This window comes from Ursus arctos, unplaced genomic scaffold, assembly GCF_023065955.2.
Source record: "Ursus arctos isolate Adak ecotype North America unplaced genomic scaffold, UrsArc2.0 scaffold_9, whole genome shotgun sequence".
In the NCBI taxonomy this organism is placed as follows: Eukaryota; Metazoa; Chordata; class Mammalia; order Carnivora; family Ursidae; genus Ursus; species Ursus arctos.
In genome coordinates, this window is record NW_026623111.1 from 478,739 (window position 1) to 494,952 (window position 16,214).

At 55.9% G+C, this 16,214-nt stretch overlaps 1 protein-coding gene across 1 annotated transcript in view; it reads right to left on the bottom strand.

Annotated features, from left to right (window-relative positions):
• Nucleotides 1–2,855: 2,855 nt before the first annotated feature.
• Nucleotides 2,856–16,214, bottom strand: part of RNF212 (ring finger protein 212) — a 33,270-nt gene continuing 19,911 nt past the window's right edge. Inside the window, exons 8-13 of the mRNA XM_048211949.1 lie at nucleotides 15,716–15,759; nucleotides 11,599–11,666; nucleotides 11,192–11,382; nucleotides 4,146–4,218; nucleotides 3,170–3,337; nucleotides 2,856–2,991 (exon numbers count right to left, since the gene is read on the bottom strand). Coding sequence (XP_048067906.1) covers nucleotides 2,856–2,991; nucleotides 3,170–3,337; nucleotides 4,146–4,218; nucleotides 11,192–11,382; nucleotides 11,599–11,666; nucleotides 15,716–15,759 — 680 coding nt within the window. The remainder of the gene's footprint in view (nucleotides 2,992–3,169; nucleotides 3,338–4,145; nucleotides 4,219–11,191; nucleotides 11,383–11,598; nucleotides 11,667–15,715; nucleotides 15,760–16,214) is intronic.

Here is a 16,214-nt window from a genome sequence, read left to right on the forward strand (position 1 = left end):
TGCCATCGTCCCTGCTTGTGTTAAAAACAGAACAGTAGGCCTAGCTCTGTCCAGGGGAGTGGGGGCAGGTGCGGCCGGGCAGAGGCTGGTCCTCTCCAGAAGTATCTTTTCGGGCAGATTTGACTTTGGAACCCGGGAAATCTGTGGTGCTATCGTAAAGAGAATTAGATTGAAAGCTGCCCCAATACACCAGGGGTTTAGGGACCCTGGGCCTGCTGGAGGTGCGCCCAGGGCGTGGGGAGGTCTCCTGGAGGGTCCCCCGTAGCCTGCTTGCGGGGCACCAGCCTCTTCTCTGGAGTGAGAAGGTTTCTCCAACACCCTGCCCTAGACCGAGTGGCCGCCTCGGAGAGGCCACCAGACCCCGCCCGGCCGTCCGTCCCACCCACCCCACCCCTCCCCCTCCCCCGCCGCCGCCGCCGCCGCCGCCGCCGCCGCCGCCGCCGCCGCCCCTGCCCTCCGAGCTCCCATCCGCCTCCGGGCCGCCGCTGGGCTTTCCCTGGCCGGGGGCTTAGGACGCTCCCGACTCGCGATTCCCGACTCGCGATCGCCGATTCCCGACTCGCGATCGCTGGGGTCCCGGGCCAAGGCCCTTCCGCGGCTGGACTTCCCGCCTGTCCTTTCCCAGCCCCGAGGCCGCGGCACCCCATCCGAGCACCGAGGGCAGGGAGCGGCCGCTGTGCCCCGCCCCCCAGGCTCGGCTCCGGCGGGGGCTGGTGCTCACCCCCCACGTGGGCGGCGGGTTTCGGGAGCTGCTCGTGCGAGCCCAGTTCTACTGAAACCAAAACAAATGGTCCGACAGGCAGGGCGTCGGAAAGATGGTGCGCGGCCCAAGGACAGACTGAGCCCGCGGGGGGGGGGGGGGGGCACTGGGGTGGGCGTCGGGGGAGGGGGACAGCAGACTGGGGGGGCTGGGATTGGGGCCGGCCATTTCCAGGCACCTGCTGTCTGGCATGAGGAAACGCGCCTCCCCCCCAGTCTTGGGGCTTGAGTAAGTGTCATGTAATTAAGACAAGAGGAGAAACAAAAACCACATAGTAGATAAGCCGTCAGATATTTACTTAGCGCCAACTGGGTACATCCTGGGGGGGGGGTGTAACTGGCACATGCGTTATAAACCAGGGCCTGGAGCTGGACCACCGGGAAGCTTGCTGTGGCTGTTTCACGCCCATCGCCGCACCGCGCCCCGAAGAGCCCCGAGGAGGTTTGCCCTCCCTGTAAGGACCAGAGCTCAGTCCAGCAATGGGCCTGAGAGCCGGCTTGAACTTTCAAACGTGCTGGTTTCTGGGCATGTTACTACCACTGGCGCCCCATGGCCTTCCCTGGGGGGCGGTGTGACAGCCCCCCACCCCCACCCTGCAGCAGTCTGGGCGGCATCCCCCCAGGTCCGAGTGCACCTCGGGGCCACCCCACGCTGCTGTCCTCAGGGTGCAAACTGAGCCTCGGGGTCTAACCTGTCAAACCCTCTTATCTCTGTGACGTCCTTCCACAAAGCCACTGGGAACAGCGCCGACACTCAGCTGCAGACTGGTGGACCCACGCTCGGCCTCGCACGGTCCCAGGCCGCAAGGGGAGGCTGAATCTGATGAGCTCTCCGAGTTCGTACCTGGTGTTGTCAGCCAGGGCTGTCGTCTTTGCCTATAGGACTATTATTCATTTAGTTTTGCTCTTCCAATGAAAATTATGTTAAAGCAGCAGATGTGCTGATGTTGGTGGTAAGTGGCCCAGAACTGCCACAAGCACCCGAGAGAGCAAACATCGGTCCCACGAGGGGCTCCTGCGGCTCGCCTGGCCGCACGGAGGGTCCAGTGGAAAACAACAGCAATACGGATATGAGCTGCTCACCCCGACGTCCAGGTGCGTCTGAGCAGCAAGGCCAGCAGTGCAAGGAGCGGAAGGTCTGACGGGCAGGCAGGCAGGGTGCGTGCAGCCCGGGTGCTCCGGGGGCAGGAAGCTTCTGGGCAGTTTTCAAGCCAGTCTCCCAGCAGAACCACAGCAGCCAGACCTCCCCGACCTCCCCGACAGCCCGTCCTCGGATCCTGTCAGACTGCTGCTGTCTAGGTGGGGAGCTGAACCAGGGGGTGGGGGGCACTGGAGGACGGCCTGCATGTCACAATTGGCCACAGTCTTGCGTTGGAGACCGTCACGCACGCTACGTAACATTCGGAGAGAAAGACACCTGACGTGACTGGGGTTTCTAGAACATTGAAACATTTCTGGAAATAGAACCAATTTAGAACAGGCACCCCCACTGTGGGATTTCGGACTCCACCTGCCGTGTGCATCGGCCAGCCAGACGTGGAAGCTGCACGGGGGCCTCGTGCCTCCACAGGCCCGTGTGTGATGCGGCCTGGCCAGAGGAGACGCACCCAGGAGGCCAGGGTGTCGGCCGACAGGACACCTATCCGGGCCGCAGGCTCTCTGAGTGCAGAAGCGGGTCATCTCCCTGCCCCTTACACGCCTGCACACACCGTAAGCCCGACCTCCGTGAAAGAACACAGACCAAGATTTTCGACAAGTTGTAGGTAATTGCAGCGTAAAGGATGATGATTAGCCCGAGGGGCCTCTTTCCAACCCCGTGTGGTCTTGACTAGTTGCCCTCTTCTGCCCATGTGACAGCGGCTGTTCTGAACCGTGTGGCCAGCCCCGCGTGGGGGCCTGTGTGCAGAAGGCGGGGCTCGCCCCGAGGCAGACCTGCCCAACCCCCCGAGCCTTCCCGCAGCGAGCCAACGTGGGGGTTTCAGTCTGCTTCAACACCGATGTTTTAAGGAAATTTTAAGGTAATAAAAAGAGCAAAGTTTCAAACATACCACATATATGCTGCTCCAGATAATCAGAAAATACTTTATTCAACCGTATTACTTTATTTCATCAAGAACGGACGACTCCTTATACTGCGTAAAGTCCTGCCGGTGGCCGGAGAGCCCCAGGTGGACGGACACGGGCAGGCCCTGGTTCACCTTCCGTGCGTGGCTGCCCCTAGGCCAGCAGACCCTGCGGAGCATGGGGAGCCGTGAGCCGAGGTGCACACACGTGAGCACCATTCAGCAAAGCTCAGAAGCACAGTTCTCAGGAACATTCCGCAAGTCTGTCTACTCCTCCCTCACACCCTCAAACGCGCGGCACACACACTCGTCCAAGAGAAGCGTCTACTTTTCAAAGCGGGGCGCACTTGCCTAAATGCTGTCTCTGCAGCAGTGCTGAGATGCTGATGGGCGGCCTGGGGGCCAGCGTCTGGGAGCCCCTGAGGCTGGGCGAGCCCCGTCTTCCCGCTTGGCCCGGGTCCGGGGGCGCCGCTGCCTGGGACAGCACCTTGCAGGGGACCGGCAGCAGTGGGATCCTAGGAGTCAATTCAACAGACACCCGTCGCCTGCGCCCCTTGGGAGCGGGTTTACGCCCAGAGCCAGACCCTCCTCTGTGCTCGTGGCTCCAGCAGGGAGGGGCCAGCCCCCTGGGGGTGGGGATGGCCTCCTGAATCAGGGCAGAGGGCGCACAGACATGGCTCTGGGTGGGCCGGGGGAAGAGACGGCCCCTTGGCTGGGCTATCCCAGAGGACCACATGCGTGCTTGCCCACCAGCACTGAAGGCCATTAAGGAGCTTAGGGAACGGGGGCATCTGCCTTTAGGGACCACCTGCCCTGGAGGGCTGAGTCAGTCTGGGTAGAGACACTGGTGGTTCCAATAGGCAGCAGAAAATGGGGTCTCCCAGTGACAAAGGTGAAGCGTTAAGGGAAATGTGGTCCACTCAGGGCTGGCAGACGGCAGCCAAGTCCAGCCGTCCCTGCTTCTGGAGACAGTTTTAGCGGGAGCCACGTCCACCTGCGTACTTACCTCTATGACCCTGTCTGCATGATGGCAGACCTGAGAACACTGACCAGCTGCCCTTTACAGAAGGGTTTGCCGACCCTGGTCTGTTCCGGTGATAAGACACCGTGTACCCGTGAAATGGCTCTCCTGGAGTTTTTAGGAACAAGGTAACTGCCCAAGTTACGTCTTAGCTTCAGAAAAGTAAAACGTGACGTGGTCTACACGATGCCCTCTTACTCAGAACACGGACAGATGGGTTTAAAAAGCAATCCGCAAGGGTTCACGGCATTATCTGTGGTGTGACCTCCCGCCTGGACGTCTGCGGAGCTGAGACGCACTACCTGAGAGCCTGTGACACGCTGCTGGGATGGGGCGTCAGGCCGAGGGGCTGAGGGCCACGGTGGGAGATGCTGCCTGCAGGGGTCAAGGTTCACAGGTGAGCGAGTGCGGCCCGGGCAGGCGGGCAGACAGCGCTCGGCTGTCCCCGCCCCGTCCCCGCCCTCCCGACAGGGCAGGTGCGCCCGCAGGATGGGAGCAGAGCATCCCACGTCCAGGGCTTTGTCCCCCACGCCCCGCAGCTGCTCAGCGGACATCCAGATGCCCAGAGCCGGGGAGCGGCTGCTCAGCCCCCCAGAGCCCGCTCGGTAAACGTCTGCAGACCGGCACTCTGCCCTCCACTCTGTCTTGGCTCCTGTTACTCTGAGAACCACTGGGAGAAAAAGCACTTCTAGAAGCTTCCAGCTCCGCGATGAGCGCCTCAGTGCCAGGACTAGCTCTTGTCTCCACCCACACTGTGAGATATTTACACTGCCGAATTTCTGCGGACATCCTCCGTGCTAATAAGAAGCTTCCTTTAAAGATGTGAACAGCCCCTGGCGTGCATTAGTCACAGCAGGGAGCAAATCCGAAGACTACTCTTGTTTAATACCCGAACTCTTTGTGTCCAAATTTTGGAGAATTTTAACAGAAGAAGGGCAGGGAAAGAAAGGGCAGCATTTAGGGTCTCCATGTGTCCTTTCATGATTGAAGAAGCTGTATCAGAGAGAGGCAGTGCCTTTCCCAGGGCTGCACAGCCCCATGTGGCCAATGGGGACCGTCTCCGTGCCGCGGGGCTGTGTGGACCGCAGGAGGACTCCCCTCACTGGCGGCACCCAGCACTCCTGAGTCTGCAGGTGACCCGCAGAAGCTCTGTAGAATCACTGAGAATCAGGGAGACAAACTGTCTCACGTGTTTTGTTTTCTGTATTTTGTGATGGTTTGACACCGTGGGGCCGTGCTTACCCGGGAGAGACCACCCCTCCCAGGGATAGCTGATAGCTGACTCCCAAAGAGTAATGATTTGTCTGTAAGCCTGACTTTGACATGAAATCCGACCACCAGAACCTGTGCTCTCCATCACCTCCCTACCTTTTACACTCGGCCCAGATCGCCTGAGGCCAGCATCAGACATGGGGCAGCCCCTACCTGCCCCGCAAGCTGCTAATATGACCCCAACTAACCAATCCCGAACCTGGTCGGTCCCATTGCCCGCCACTCCTTCCCGTGAAGAACCCCCCCCCCCATGGACCCAGGGATTCCACGTGGGGCCCTGTGGGGCGCGCCTGCCTCCTGCTTCTAGGAAACTGTGAGTAAAACTTCATGTTGCATGGCGGCCCCTCCTGGCCTGCTGGCCACACGTCTGATTAAATAAATCCCAGTACATTTTAACTTGGGGCAGAACCACGGCAGTAATCGTGGGTTACGTACTCAACACATTACAGTCGATTGAAATAGCGTCTTATTTACTCCTTACAGTAATTTGTGGAGAGAACGGTTATCAACAGAGATGAGGAAGCAGAGGCACCCAGAGGTCAACTCACAGGGGCCGTGCAGGCCTGAACCCAGCACGGTGGGTGCCCTGCACTCAGCAGAGGAGAACCACATGATGTGGCTGAGTCTGAGGAGCAGAAAACTGTCCCAGGCCACGTGGGAACTCAAGAGCATGGCAGGACCGGGCACTCGGGCGCTGAGGTGTCCCCCTGCTTCAGCCCAGCTGAAAACAGGTGGTCAGACTGATGTTTCACCAACACCAAGATGCCAGCAGGTCACGGCCTATAATTCCTGTTCAGGAAAGCAATGCTGTTTAATGCACTTTAGGAAAATCTCCACTGAAAAATGAAAAAGCTTTGCTATTTAGAGAGGGCAAGTTTCATTACCCAGAACATGGAAAAACTCATCCCGTGACGCCAGACGGACAAGGGCATCTAAACGGGGCAAAAAGCCGCAAAAGCAGGCAATGTGGTGTGGCTGGTGATGGGGAGGAGCCCCAGGCCGTGGTGAACAGAGGGCCCGTGCCCAGAGGAAGAGAGACGCCCGCAGCCACAGCTCCCCCACTCATTCCAACGTGCTCATTGAGAAGGGGCCCAGGCTGCCCAGGAGCTGAGACCAGCGGATCTCACGAGAGCGGGGATGAATCCAGGCAGAGCTGTGGAACACCAGAGTGGCGAGCCCACCAGTGGCAGATGGCAGCACCCCCCGCAGGGCCCTGGAGGGTCTGTGGGACGCTGCAGCCCAGCCCAGAGTCGAGTCGGGGTGGAGGTGAGCACCGGGGAGAGGCTGTGCCACGTGACCCCGGTGGCAGCCAGCGCTCACGTGAGGAGTGAGTGCCTGCAGAATGAGGTGGGGACAGCTGAGAGCTCGTGGTGCAGAGCAGGCTCCCAGCACACCGCCTCCACACAAGAGACAAGACAGTCTTGAAAAAGAGGGATGAGGCTGGAGGGCTCCCTGCACAAAGAGAAGATGTACAGTGGCAGAAGAAAAGCAACGCATCACACGCAGGAGAATGGCATGACTTACAGCCGGCTCCTTACCAGAAATGAAGGAGCGCGAGGCAGTGGGAAGCCTCCACAGGGCTAGAGACGGTGGGCCAGGAACTCCACATCCGGTGAAGTGACCCTTCAAGACGCAGACAAAATGAAGACATTCAGAGGTGGACAAAGACTGAGAAGACTGGCAGCTGACCTGCCCTTCAACAAAATGGTGCTTCAGGCTGAAATAAGAGCCAACAGTAACTTGAATCCATGGGAAGGAAGGAGGAACCCTGGAAACGGTAAAGGATGTGTCTGTGACTCTGTTTTCTCTTATGATCGCTAAGAAACGTGACGTTTCAAAGAAGTAATGAAGATGCTGTGCTACTGGGTTTGTGATGCTATGAGTGCTCTACGTGTTATGATGTGTTATATATAGCGTATGTAGTTATCCATAAACAGGACATCACGAAGCGGGGGAGGAACAGTAAGGGAGCAGTGAATTTCACCAGAGTTAAGTCAGTATTCACTTAAAGTAGATTATGATAGGGTGCACGGTATAATTCCTAGGCAGTCACTGAGAAAATAACAGAACACGCTAAAATATCAACAGAGGAATCAAACGTGTGTAGTGGGCTCAGCTGTCGTAACACAACACTACAGGCTGGGGCTTAACCAGTAGACATTTATTGTTATTAGTCATGGAGGCTGGCTGGGTATTACGAAGGGCCCCTCCCTGGCCTGTTGACGGCCGTCTTCACTCTGTGTGCTCGTGTGGCCTTTTGGTGCATGTGCATGGAGAGTGAGCTCTCTGCTGTCCCCTCTTTTTGTTTTATGGTTTTGTTGACACAAATACAATGTGCCATTTTTTCCCTCTTGTGTCTCTTATAAGGACACTAACCATGTCAGATCAGGGTCCCATCCTATGACTTCCTTTACCTCCTAAAGGCTCTGTTTCCAAATACAGTCATGTGGGGTGTTAGGACTTCAACATATCAATTTTGAGGAGATACAATCCGGGCTGTAGCAAAAGGATACACTAAAAATATTTAATACAAAAAAAAGGCAGTTAAGGAGATACAGATGAACAACAAATCCCAAGACATACATGAAACAAATAACAAAATGGTAGACATGTGTCCAAATATGCTGATAACTGTGTTAACCATCAATTGACCAAACACTCCAGTGAAAAGGCAGATAGTATAAGAATGGGTCAGACAACAAGAAAAGCAACATCTGATACTGTCTGCTAGAGGTATGCTTTGGACTCAGACATAAATGGGTTGAAAATAAAAAAGAATGGGAAAAGATACTCCTTGCAGATTGTGACCAACCTAAAAATTAAATGAAGAGAATTCCACCATCAAAAGCAATTACCGAGGCTTCAGTTTATTAGTAAAAGCAACACCTATCTACTGAGAACCGCAGAAGACCCCCTGGATAGATTAGAGATCTAGGAAGTAGAGAGACAGAATGCCATGATGATGAATTCAAAGTCTCAAAACTGTTAAGACAGTAGTTCTCCCCCAAACTGAGTGCAGATGCAACCCAAGTCCCATCAAAATCCCAGCAGGCTTTTCTGGTAGAATTTGACAAATGGATCTTAAGATTTATGTAAAAATGCAAAGGACCTAGACTAGCCAAAATCGTTTTGGTAAATTAAGAACAAAGTCAGAGGGCTTACACGGATTTCAAAATTTACGGTAAAGCAAAAAAAATCAAGAAGATGGTATTTTTAAAAATTTCATTTAAGTCATCTCTACACCCAATGTGGGGCTCGAACTCACAACCTCGAGATTAAGAGTCGCACGCTCTACCAACTGAGCCGGCCGGCGCCCCTAAGAAGACGGTATTTTGATCGGTGGAAAAGAATACAAAGTCCAGAAGAAAACTCTGACAGTTATGACCAATTGATTAACCTGTTTTGGACTGTTTATCATCTGCAGATTTACAACTGACTTTTGTGTATGGATCTTGCATCCTGTAACCTTACCAACCTTGTTTGATTCCTACTGGTATTCTTAAAGATCCCTTATGATTTTCTGCACACAAGGGCACACCACCTATGATAAAGACACTACACCCATTCTCACCCGATCTATTGCCTTTCACTTCCTTCTCTGGCCTCCCTGCACTGGCTGGAGCCCCCAGGGGATGTCGGACTGGAGAGGGGCTGTGGACTATGGGCGCCCTGCCATGTACCGGGTCTCGGGGGATAGCACGCTCCCTCTCACCAGTACCCTGTTGACTGTGGGTTTTCTACAGATGCCCTTTACCTACTACATGTTTCTTGAGAGTTTCTACTATAAATGATTACCCCACTTGGTGACGTTATACTAGTCTTTTCCTATGTTGTTAGATTTGATTGCCTCACATATTTTAAAGAATTTTGCATCCATATTCATAAGGAATACTGCTCATTTTTTTGTGTTGTCTTTGGTTTTAAGATACTGCTGACCTTGTAAAATCAACTGGAAAGCATTCAATCCTCTCTTATTTTCTGAAAGAGTTCATGTAAGATTATTATTAGTTCATTAAATGTTTCATAAAATTCACCCATGAAGCTATGGGGAAATAAGCTTTTCTTTGTGAAAAGATATTAAAATTATTAATTCAACTTCTTCGCTTGATAGAGGTCTATCCAGATTTACTATTTCTTCTCTGAGGTACTTTTGATAATAATGTCTTTATAGGGATTGACCTAGTTCATGCAAGTCGTGTACTTTGTTGGCAGAGAATTGTTCATAATATTTTCTTATAATTCTTATAATATCGCCTTTCATTCCCGATACTGGTAATTTGTGTTTTGGTCACTGTAGGTAAAAGTTTACCAATTTTGCTTTTTTTTTTTTTTTTTTTTTTTTTTTTTGCAAAGGACAAACTTTAGGTTCCAGTGAGTTTTCTATTTACATAGATTTCTAATTTATTTTGTTGAAGCTCCTTAAGGTTGGAAGCTCGCTGGTTTTAGATCTCCTTCCTTTCTAACATAAGAACTTAAAGGTATACATTTCCCTCTAAGCATTGCTATACCGGCATCTTAAAAATTTTGGTAGGTTGTATTTTCTTTCATTCAATTCAAGATATTTTCTGATGTTTCTGGTGTTTTTTCCCTGATCCACTAAAAGCTAGTTATAATTGTGTTGTTTAATTTTTAAATATTTGTTTTACTCTGATTTTCTTCCGTTGCTGATTTCCAACTTAATTCCATCGTCACCTGAAAATACACTTTGTGGGATTACAATCCCTTTAAATGTGTCAGGCCTTGTTTTATGCCCCAGTATGTGGTCTATTCTAGACAGTGTCCCATTTGCACTGGAAACGAATGTGTGTGGTGCTATTGGTGGGTGGGTCCACATCTGTCAGGTAAGTCAGCGGTGTTAACAGTGTTGTTCAAGTTATTCCAGGGATATTGAAATATCTGAATCACAATTGTTGAATTAACCATTTCCCTTCTTAATTTTGTCAGTTTTAGCATCATGTATTTGGGGTCTTCCACTTTGGGCGTCTACAGTAATAATTATTATGTTTTCCTGGCGTATTGACCCTTTTATCATCATGAAATGACCCTCTTTGTCTCTAATAATATTTAAGAATGATTTTGGGGGCTCTTGGGTGGCTCAGTCCGTTAAGCGTCTGCCTTCAGCTCGGGTCATGATCTCAGGGTCCTGGGATCGAGTCCCACATTGGGTTCCCCGCTCAGTGAGGAGCCTGCTTCTCCCTCTGCGGCTCCCCCTGCTTATTCTCTCTCCCTCTCAAGTAAATGAAAAATCTTTAATGAAGAGCAGAGATTTTCAGACTGTCCAGCCCCAACTGGATGCTGTCTACAAGAGACACACTTCAGATTCAAGGATACAAATAGGAAAATTATAGAAAAAGATCTAGAGAGGCTGTTTTCACATCAGACAGAATCAGGTTTTTTTAAATTTTTTCAAAGATTTAAAGACAGCTTGCCTGCCTCCCGCCCCCCGCACAGGTGCAGGGGACGTCGGGCCCACAGGACACCCCCAACAAAGGTGAGCGCGGGGCAAGAGCCAGCACCCCCGAGGGACACCACCCCGTGCGCCATGGAAGTGGCATCCGCGGGAGGCTACACATTAGGCCTGGAGGATAAGTGTCCTGAGTTCTCACCTGGGTGTGACCGGGAGGCCCAGTGATGGGAATAAACTAGCTCAAATGGGAAATTCCACACATGGGGGTGTGGGGAGCTGCATCCGCGAGCTGAATTTGCTCCAAGCCGGCACAACAGGCCTGAGGTGGGCGGCGTGGGAGCAAAAAGGCAAGGAGCGGGGACAAGGGGCCGTGAGCAGAATGAACACCCGTGTTCCCTCCCGGCCGGCAGGAGCAGCTCCAGTGGTGGAAACGGCAGGGTCCCCCAGAGCAGGGGCTGCAGGCCCCCCACTCCTGCTCTGCGGGGAGGGCGGCAGCACGAGGCTCTAGATGAGACCGCGCAGATAGCCCGCCTCCCGGTCCTACTGAGGCCGCTGCTAGAATATCACCTTCGGCAAGAAGCAAAGGTGAGGCAGGGGCAGAGGAGCTGGGCTCAAGGGCAAGCAAGCTCGGTCACAAGTCCACAGTGCCCCCCACAGGCCTGAGCTCACCGGGTGCTTGGTCAGGAGGCGGGGAAACAGCAGAGGGGCTAGGCCGCGGGGCCCACCGGACCCCAGCGGGGAAGGGGCCTGAGCGTGCCGCCGGGCACACGCACTTGCTCCAGAAACCCACCGGCCGCTCCAACAACTCCCAGGAAGCAAAGCTGATGATACCACTTTGCTCCGGGCCAAGAGAGCTTATGCTCCCGCAAGAGCGCCTTCTGTCTGTGGCTGTTCTGAGGGTCCCCCCGTGGGCCCAGCAGCCACACCATTTTGGGGAAGCAGTCGCTCCCACGCTAACTTTGTTGAGGGACTGCACTGACACGGGTCGGTTCTGATGGGTCTGGGGGAATGTTCCTTCCTGGGGCATGGAGCTCAGTCCGTGTGCTGACGTGGGGTATGGGTGCAGGGACCCCCACTTACCCATGCGTCCATGCTGAGGGGGGCTGATCAGAGAGAGTCTTGCTGGCCCAACTGCCACCTCAGGCTAAGTGTGTAAAAAGAAAACAAGTCAGTTTCCAATGCTGCCATTTCTGAGTGAGATTCTCCCTGTTTACTGAGAACGCACCGCTTAGTCCCCGTCAGCCGGGCAGATTCCTGGGCTGGCCGGAGACGGGCCGCACGGGGCCAGGGCATTCACCGCGGTGCCGTCGGCCCCAGGGAGCGCACGGCAGCCAGCGCCTGGAGCACTCCACTAAGCACTTTTAAGAATTTTGGAAGAGAGAAAAGTCCTTGACTGACATAATAAATTTTACCTTTTTAAGATTTTGTTTTGAGAGAGACAGAGAAGTCACACAAGCGGGGGAGGGGCAGAGGGGGAGAGAGAATCTCAAGCAGACCCCCTGCTGGGGGCAGAGCCTGTCGCGGGGCTCAATCCCATGACCCTGAGATCATGACCTGAGCCAAAACCAAGAGTCGGACACTTAACTGACTGAGCCACCCAGGCGGCCCCTGATATCGTAAATTTTAAAATCCTGATTAAATCCTTTTTAATCATTTTGTACATATAATTCTGACACCTTAAAATCTAGATGCTGAAGGGGGGAGGTGTTTTCAATCACGGGGAACCCTGCTCTGGCCATGCACCTGTCAAGTTCCCCCAGGGATGGTCCCCCCCCACCGATTCCCTGAGAAAAAAGCTCCCTGGTGCAAGGTTAGCGATGGGGGAGCCCTCCTCCAACCACAGAGAGGCTGCCAGGAGTGGGGCCAAATGCTATTTCCGGCTGCTCTGGCCTCACTCCTGTGGCTCCTCCCATGCCCGGCCCCCACTGGTCTGTCTCTAGACTTTGCCACCAGCCCCAGCCCCTGATGGCGGCCCATCTTCCCAGCTCCCACCCCTGGCACATCCACCCCAGTGGTCCTTTACTCCATCATCCAGCAGCCTCCCTGGGTGGCCCCGCTCCAGGGCACCCTCCGTGACCCCACCCCCTGGCTCATACCCACCAGTCATACTCAACCCTGGCGGGACTGGCCCCCTCGGGCCCTGCCTGCAGGGCCAGCTCTCCACTGAGCTGGCTGCTGACAGCACACTCACACCCAAGACAGAGCCTCCCAAGTTAAAGCGTCTTTCCCGGCCATGTGTGGCAACGGTGGGCTGGCTGCAGCTCTCTCTCCACAGGCTGGTGCTCTGGTATCGCCACTTCTGGGTTCTTCCCATCGGCCAGTCCTGGCAACCGTGTCATTTTACTGCTGCGCTCAGCGTAAGTCAGGGGTGCCTGGCCTGTCCACCCTCCCCAGGGCTCCCCGTTCCGTGGCTGCCCACTGAGTCAGGGTGCCCAGATGCCCACCACTCTTGTGCGCCCCAGCAGCCCTTTGCACCTGCCCCTCTCACAGCCTCCCACGGATGGGGCTGCACTCCCGACCCCCATCTCCATCCAACTCTGAACAACTGATGGAGTATTTGCAACTTCAGAAAAATTATCACACAGCAAGGGCAAAAATTACTAAGTTGGATTATAATTGGGTAACTTGTCTTTTCTCACCCTAACTTCTACTAAGGAAGGATTTTTATTTGTTTTAGGGAGAAGCCAGTAACAGGCGAAGCCAAAAGGATACAAAGACCCAGAGTGGCCGGGGTGGTGGCCACAGCACAGACGGACAGCCCGGCCGTGTGGGCACAGGGGTGACAGGAGCTGCCCGTGAGGACCTGTTTCCTGGAGCACGACTGGGGGCTACGGCCTAGGATCGGGGTGCTGTGCTCAGCCGCACGCAGAACTCCGACGGTCTCCCGGAGCCCGGGCCAAAGGCCCACTCTGAGCAGAGCAGGCACAGACCCGACCTGGACCAGCACAAGGAAGCCACGGCTCCCGAGGGAGGTGTCCCCCGCCAGGCTGCATTTTGGGGGTGGCTCCGAGGGCAGAGGCCTCTACAGGGCGGCCAGGAGTTCACAGGAAAACCCAGAAGGCAGCACATGGCAGACAGCTGCGGGGAGCACACTCCGCGAGCGGCAGGGTTCACAGGTGGGGCTCCCTCACTTGCCGCCTGCGGCCCCACGCCAACCAGGCCTGGCTCAGGGGGTGAATCAGACACAGCTTTATGGTTCTCCCTCTACTTACAACTTGCTCAGTGGAGGATTTTTCCTGCGAGAGAACAAACACTCCGGAAAGATCTAGGACTCCCCAGTGTCGGGGTTATGGACGCCTGAAGCTTCCCGCCGGGTGTCTGCTTCCGCGGGGTCGGGGTCTCCTTGTCCTGGAGCTGCCTACGGTGCTGCAGGGGTCACGTGACAACCCTCCATCCCACCTGGGGAGCCCCGTGGAAACTGCTGGTTGTGCGTCCGCGCATTCGCACACGCGTTTCTGCACTCTCGATGGCTGACGTGCCTTTGTTCTTGGGGTTCTCCTTTGAGCTGGTTTTCACGTTTTACTGGCTTCCCTCACGAATTTGTGAGTTACGGGATGCGTTCGCTTGATGTGTGAGTCCCCGGCAGGAAGTCGCAGGCCGGGAAAGCCCGGGCCACGTGTGAGGCGCCATCAGCACCCCGTCCACCTGCAGGCTCTGCCTCCCTCACCCTCTCTCCCGGGACCCCAGGTTCAGCACAGGGCAGCGGCAGGGAGAGAGGACAAGGCTCTCCAGGTCCGGCATGGGCTGTGCCTGGGCGGCTGACCCCTGGCTGCTTGCGTGAGGTGTCGTACGGTGGGCACGGCATCTTCTCCGCGGGAGCCCTATTCTCACGCCCGTGGAGGAGTGTGTGCGGCCTCTGCCGCAGGCTGCTGCACCACCCAGGGTCTCCCAGGAGACAGCGCTCACCCTGCCCCCGCCGGGCACGCATAGCAGCTCTAGCCCAGGCGCCTGCGCGTGCTCCCACTCCTGGGGCTGACAGAGCGGCCCGGCGGGACCGACAAGGTAGACAAGTCTCCTTGAGGCTCTGCGTTCTGTTTCTGTTCTGGCACAGGGCGGGCGAACTGCAGCCCGCAGCCGCTCTCTGAACGCAGGTGCACCCACTCATTCCCACCCTGGAAGCCTCGGTGCAGTCTCAGCTACCCCCCACCTGCCCGATGGCCACGCGCTACCCGATGGCAGCATGAGCTCCCGCTGGTCCAGCAGCTCACTCTGGTGTCCCGACGGCTCCCCACCTTTGGTCCCTCAGCTGTAACACCCAGTGACATGTGAATCAGTTTGGGCTGTCAGTCTCTAATCTCCAAAACAAGGCCCCATGTGGGTGAGGCTCAGGGCTCAGCCTCTGAGGAGCAAAGCCAGTGGGCAGTGGGGGGTGCTGGGATCTGGACGGTTTGGAGGAGGGGCACCCACGGTGTCCGTCCAGGGTGTGATGTGGGGCACGGAGACGGGCATGGGGAGGAGGCCCACGCTGGCGCCAGTGGCAAGGACCGGGTGTCCCCTCCATCCCAGCTCTGCATGGCTTTGCATTCCCACCTGCCTATCCCGGAATCCGGACCCCTCCTGAACATGGTTCCAGGACGGCCCCCTTGGAAATAAGTGCTACTTCTCGCTAAGTGGCCTGAACACCAGTGTGTGTGCCACAGGGCGGCCAGGACACTGCAAAGAGGAAGCACTTGGCGCTGTGTCAGGAAAGTCTCCATCACCGAGGAGTCCGCATGCTCCCAACCAGCGCATGCGTTGCCTGAGCCGCTTTCCCCACCCGGTCGTTCCCCCTCCCTCTGGGGACCAGCTTCCCCATCCCTTTCCCGAGTTGCCTGTGTCTGGCCAGGGGGCAGTCTGCGGCCACGCTCTACCTGGGCCAGGCCTGGGGCCCCCGAGCATCCCCTACTCCTCAGAGCCCACGTGGTCTCCCTCGGCTGGGTGGCGCTGATCCTGGCTGCACAGAGTCACTTCCATCTTGCCCACCTGCCTGCTCCCTGCGCCTCCACCGGCCACAGTCCCGGCCTCGCTCCCCCAAGGGTCACCCAGGACCTACTCTATGAACCACATCCCGACCTGCTCAGCCCTCGGCCCAGCACACGACAAGAGGCCCCGCCGTGATCCATCCGTTACGTGAACGCTCACATTTCCCGCACTGAGGAAAACCACGACTGAACGGTGTGTGGGGGCGAGCAGCACGGGGACAGGTGTACTTACTTTTCTCATTGGGGAAGGAGTATGGTCAACCTGCATGGACTCCACTCTGTTAAATGAACGGTGGGATACGTTTAGTGGGCCTGGGGCTCGTCAACAATGTGACAGCACCAACTAGGACACGTGCCACAGGGCCTGGGTCGCGTCCACACCCCCTCCAGGCCCACGCTCTGTCCGCTCGTGCATCGGGCTCTTCACTGGCTGCCCCCATGTGTCAGCCAGACGCACACGCGGCGCTTCTCCACCGGGCTGTGGCCCCGCTCCCCGCCCCCCTCCTTCCGTGGGCCAGCCATGTCCTCGCCCCTCTAACTCGGGCCCAACCCTCCTGCAAGGCGAGCAAGAGCATCTCGTCTACTCCCCTCACCACTTACTGCCTGACCGACACATTTTACACGAGTGCTCAGTAAGCGTCAGTCCCCTCATCGCTCAGCCCCACAGACGAAAAACAGCCGAAGGAAGGAAGGGTGGGGAGTGAACCGTGCGTCTGCCGAGCGTGGGCCGC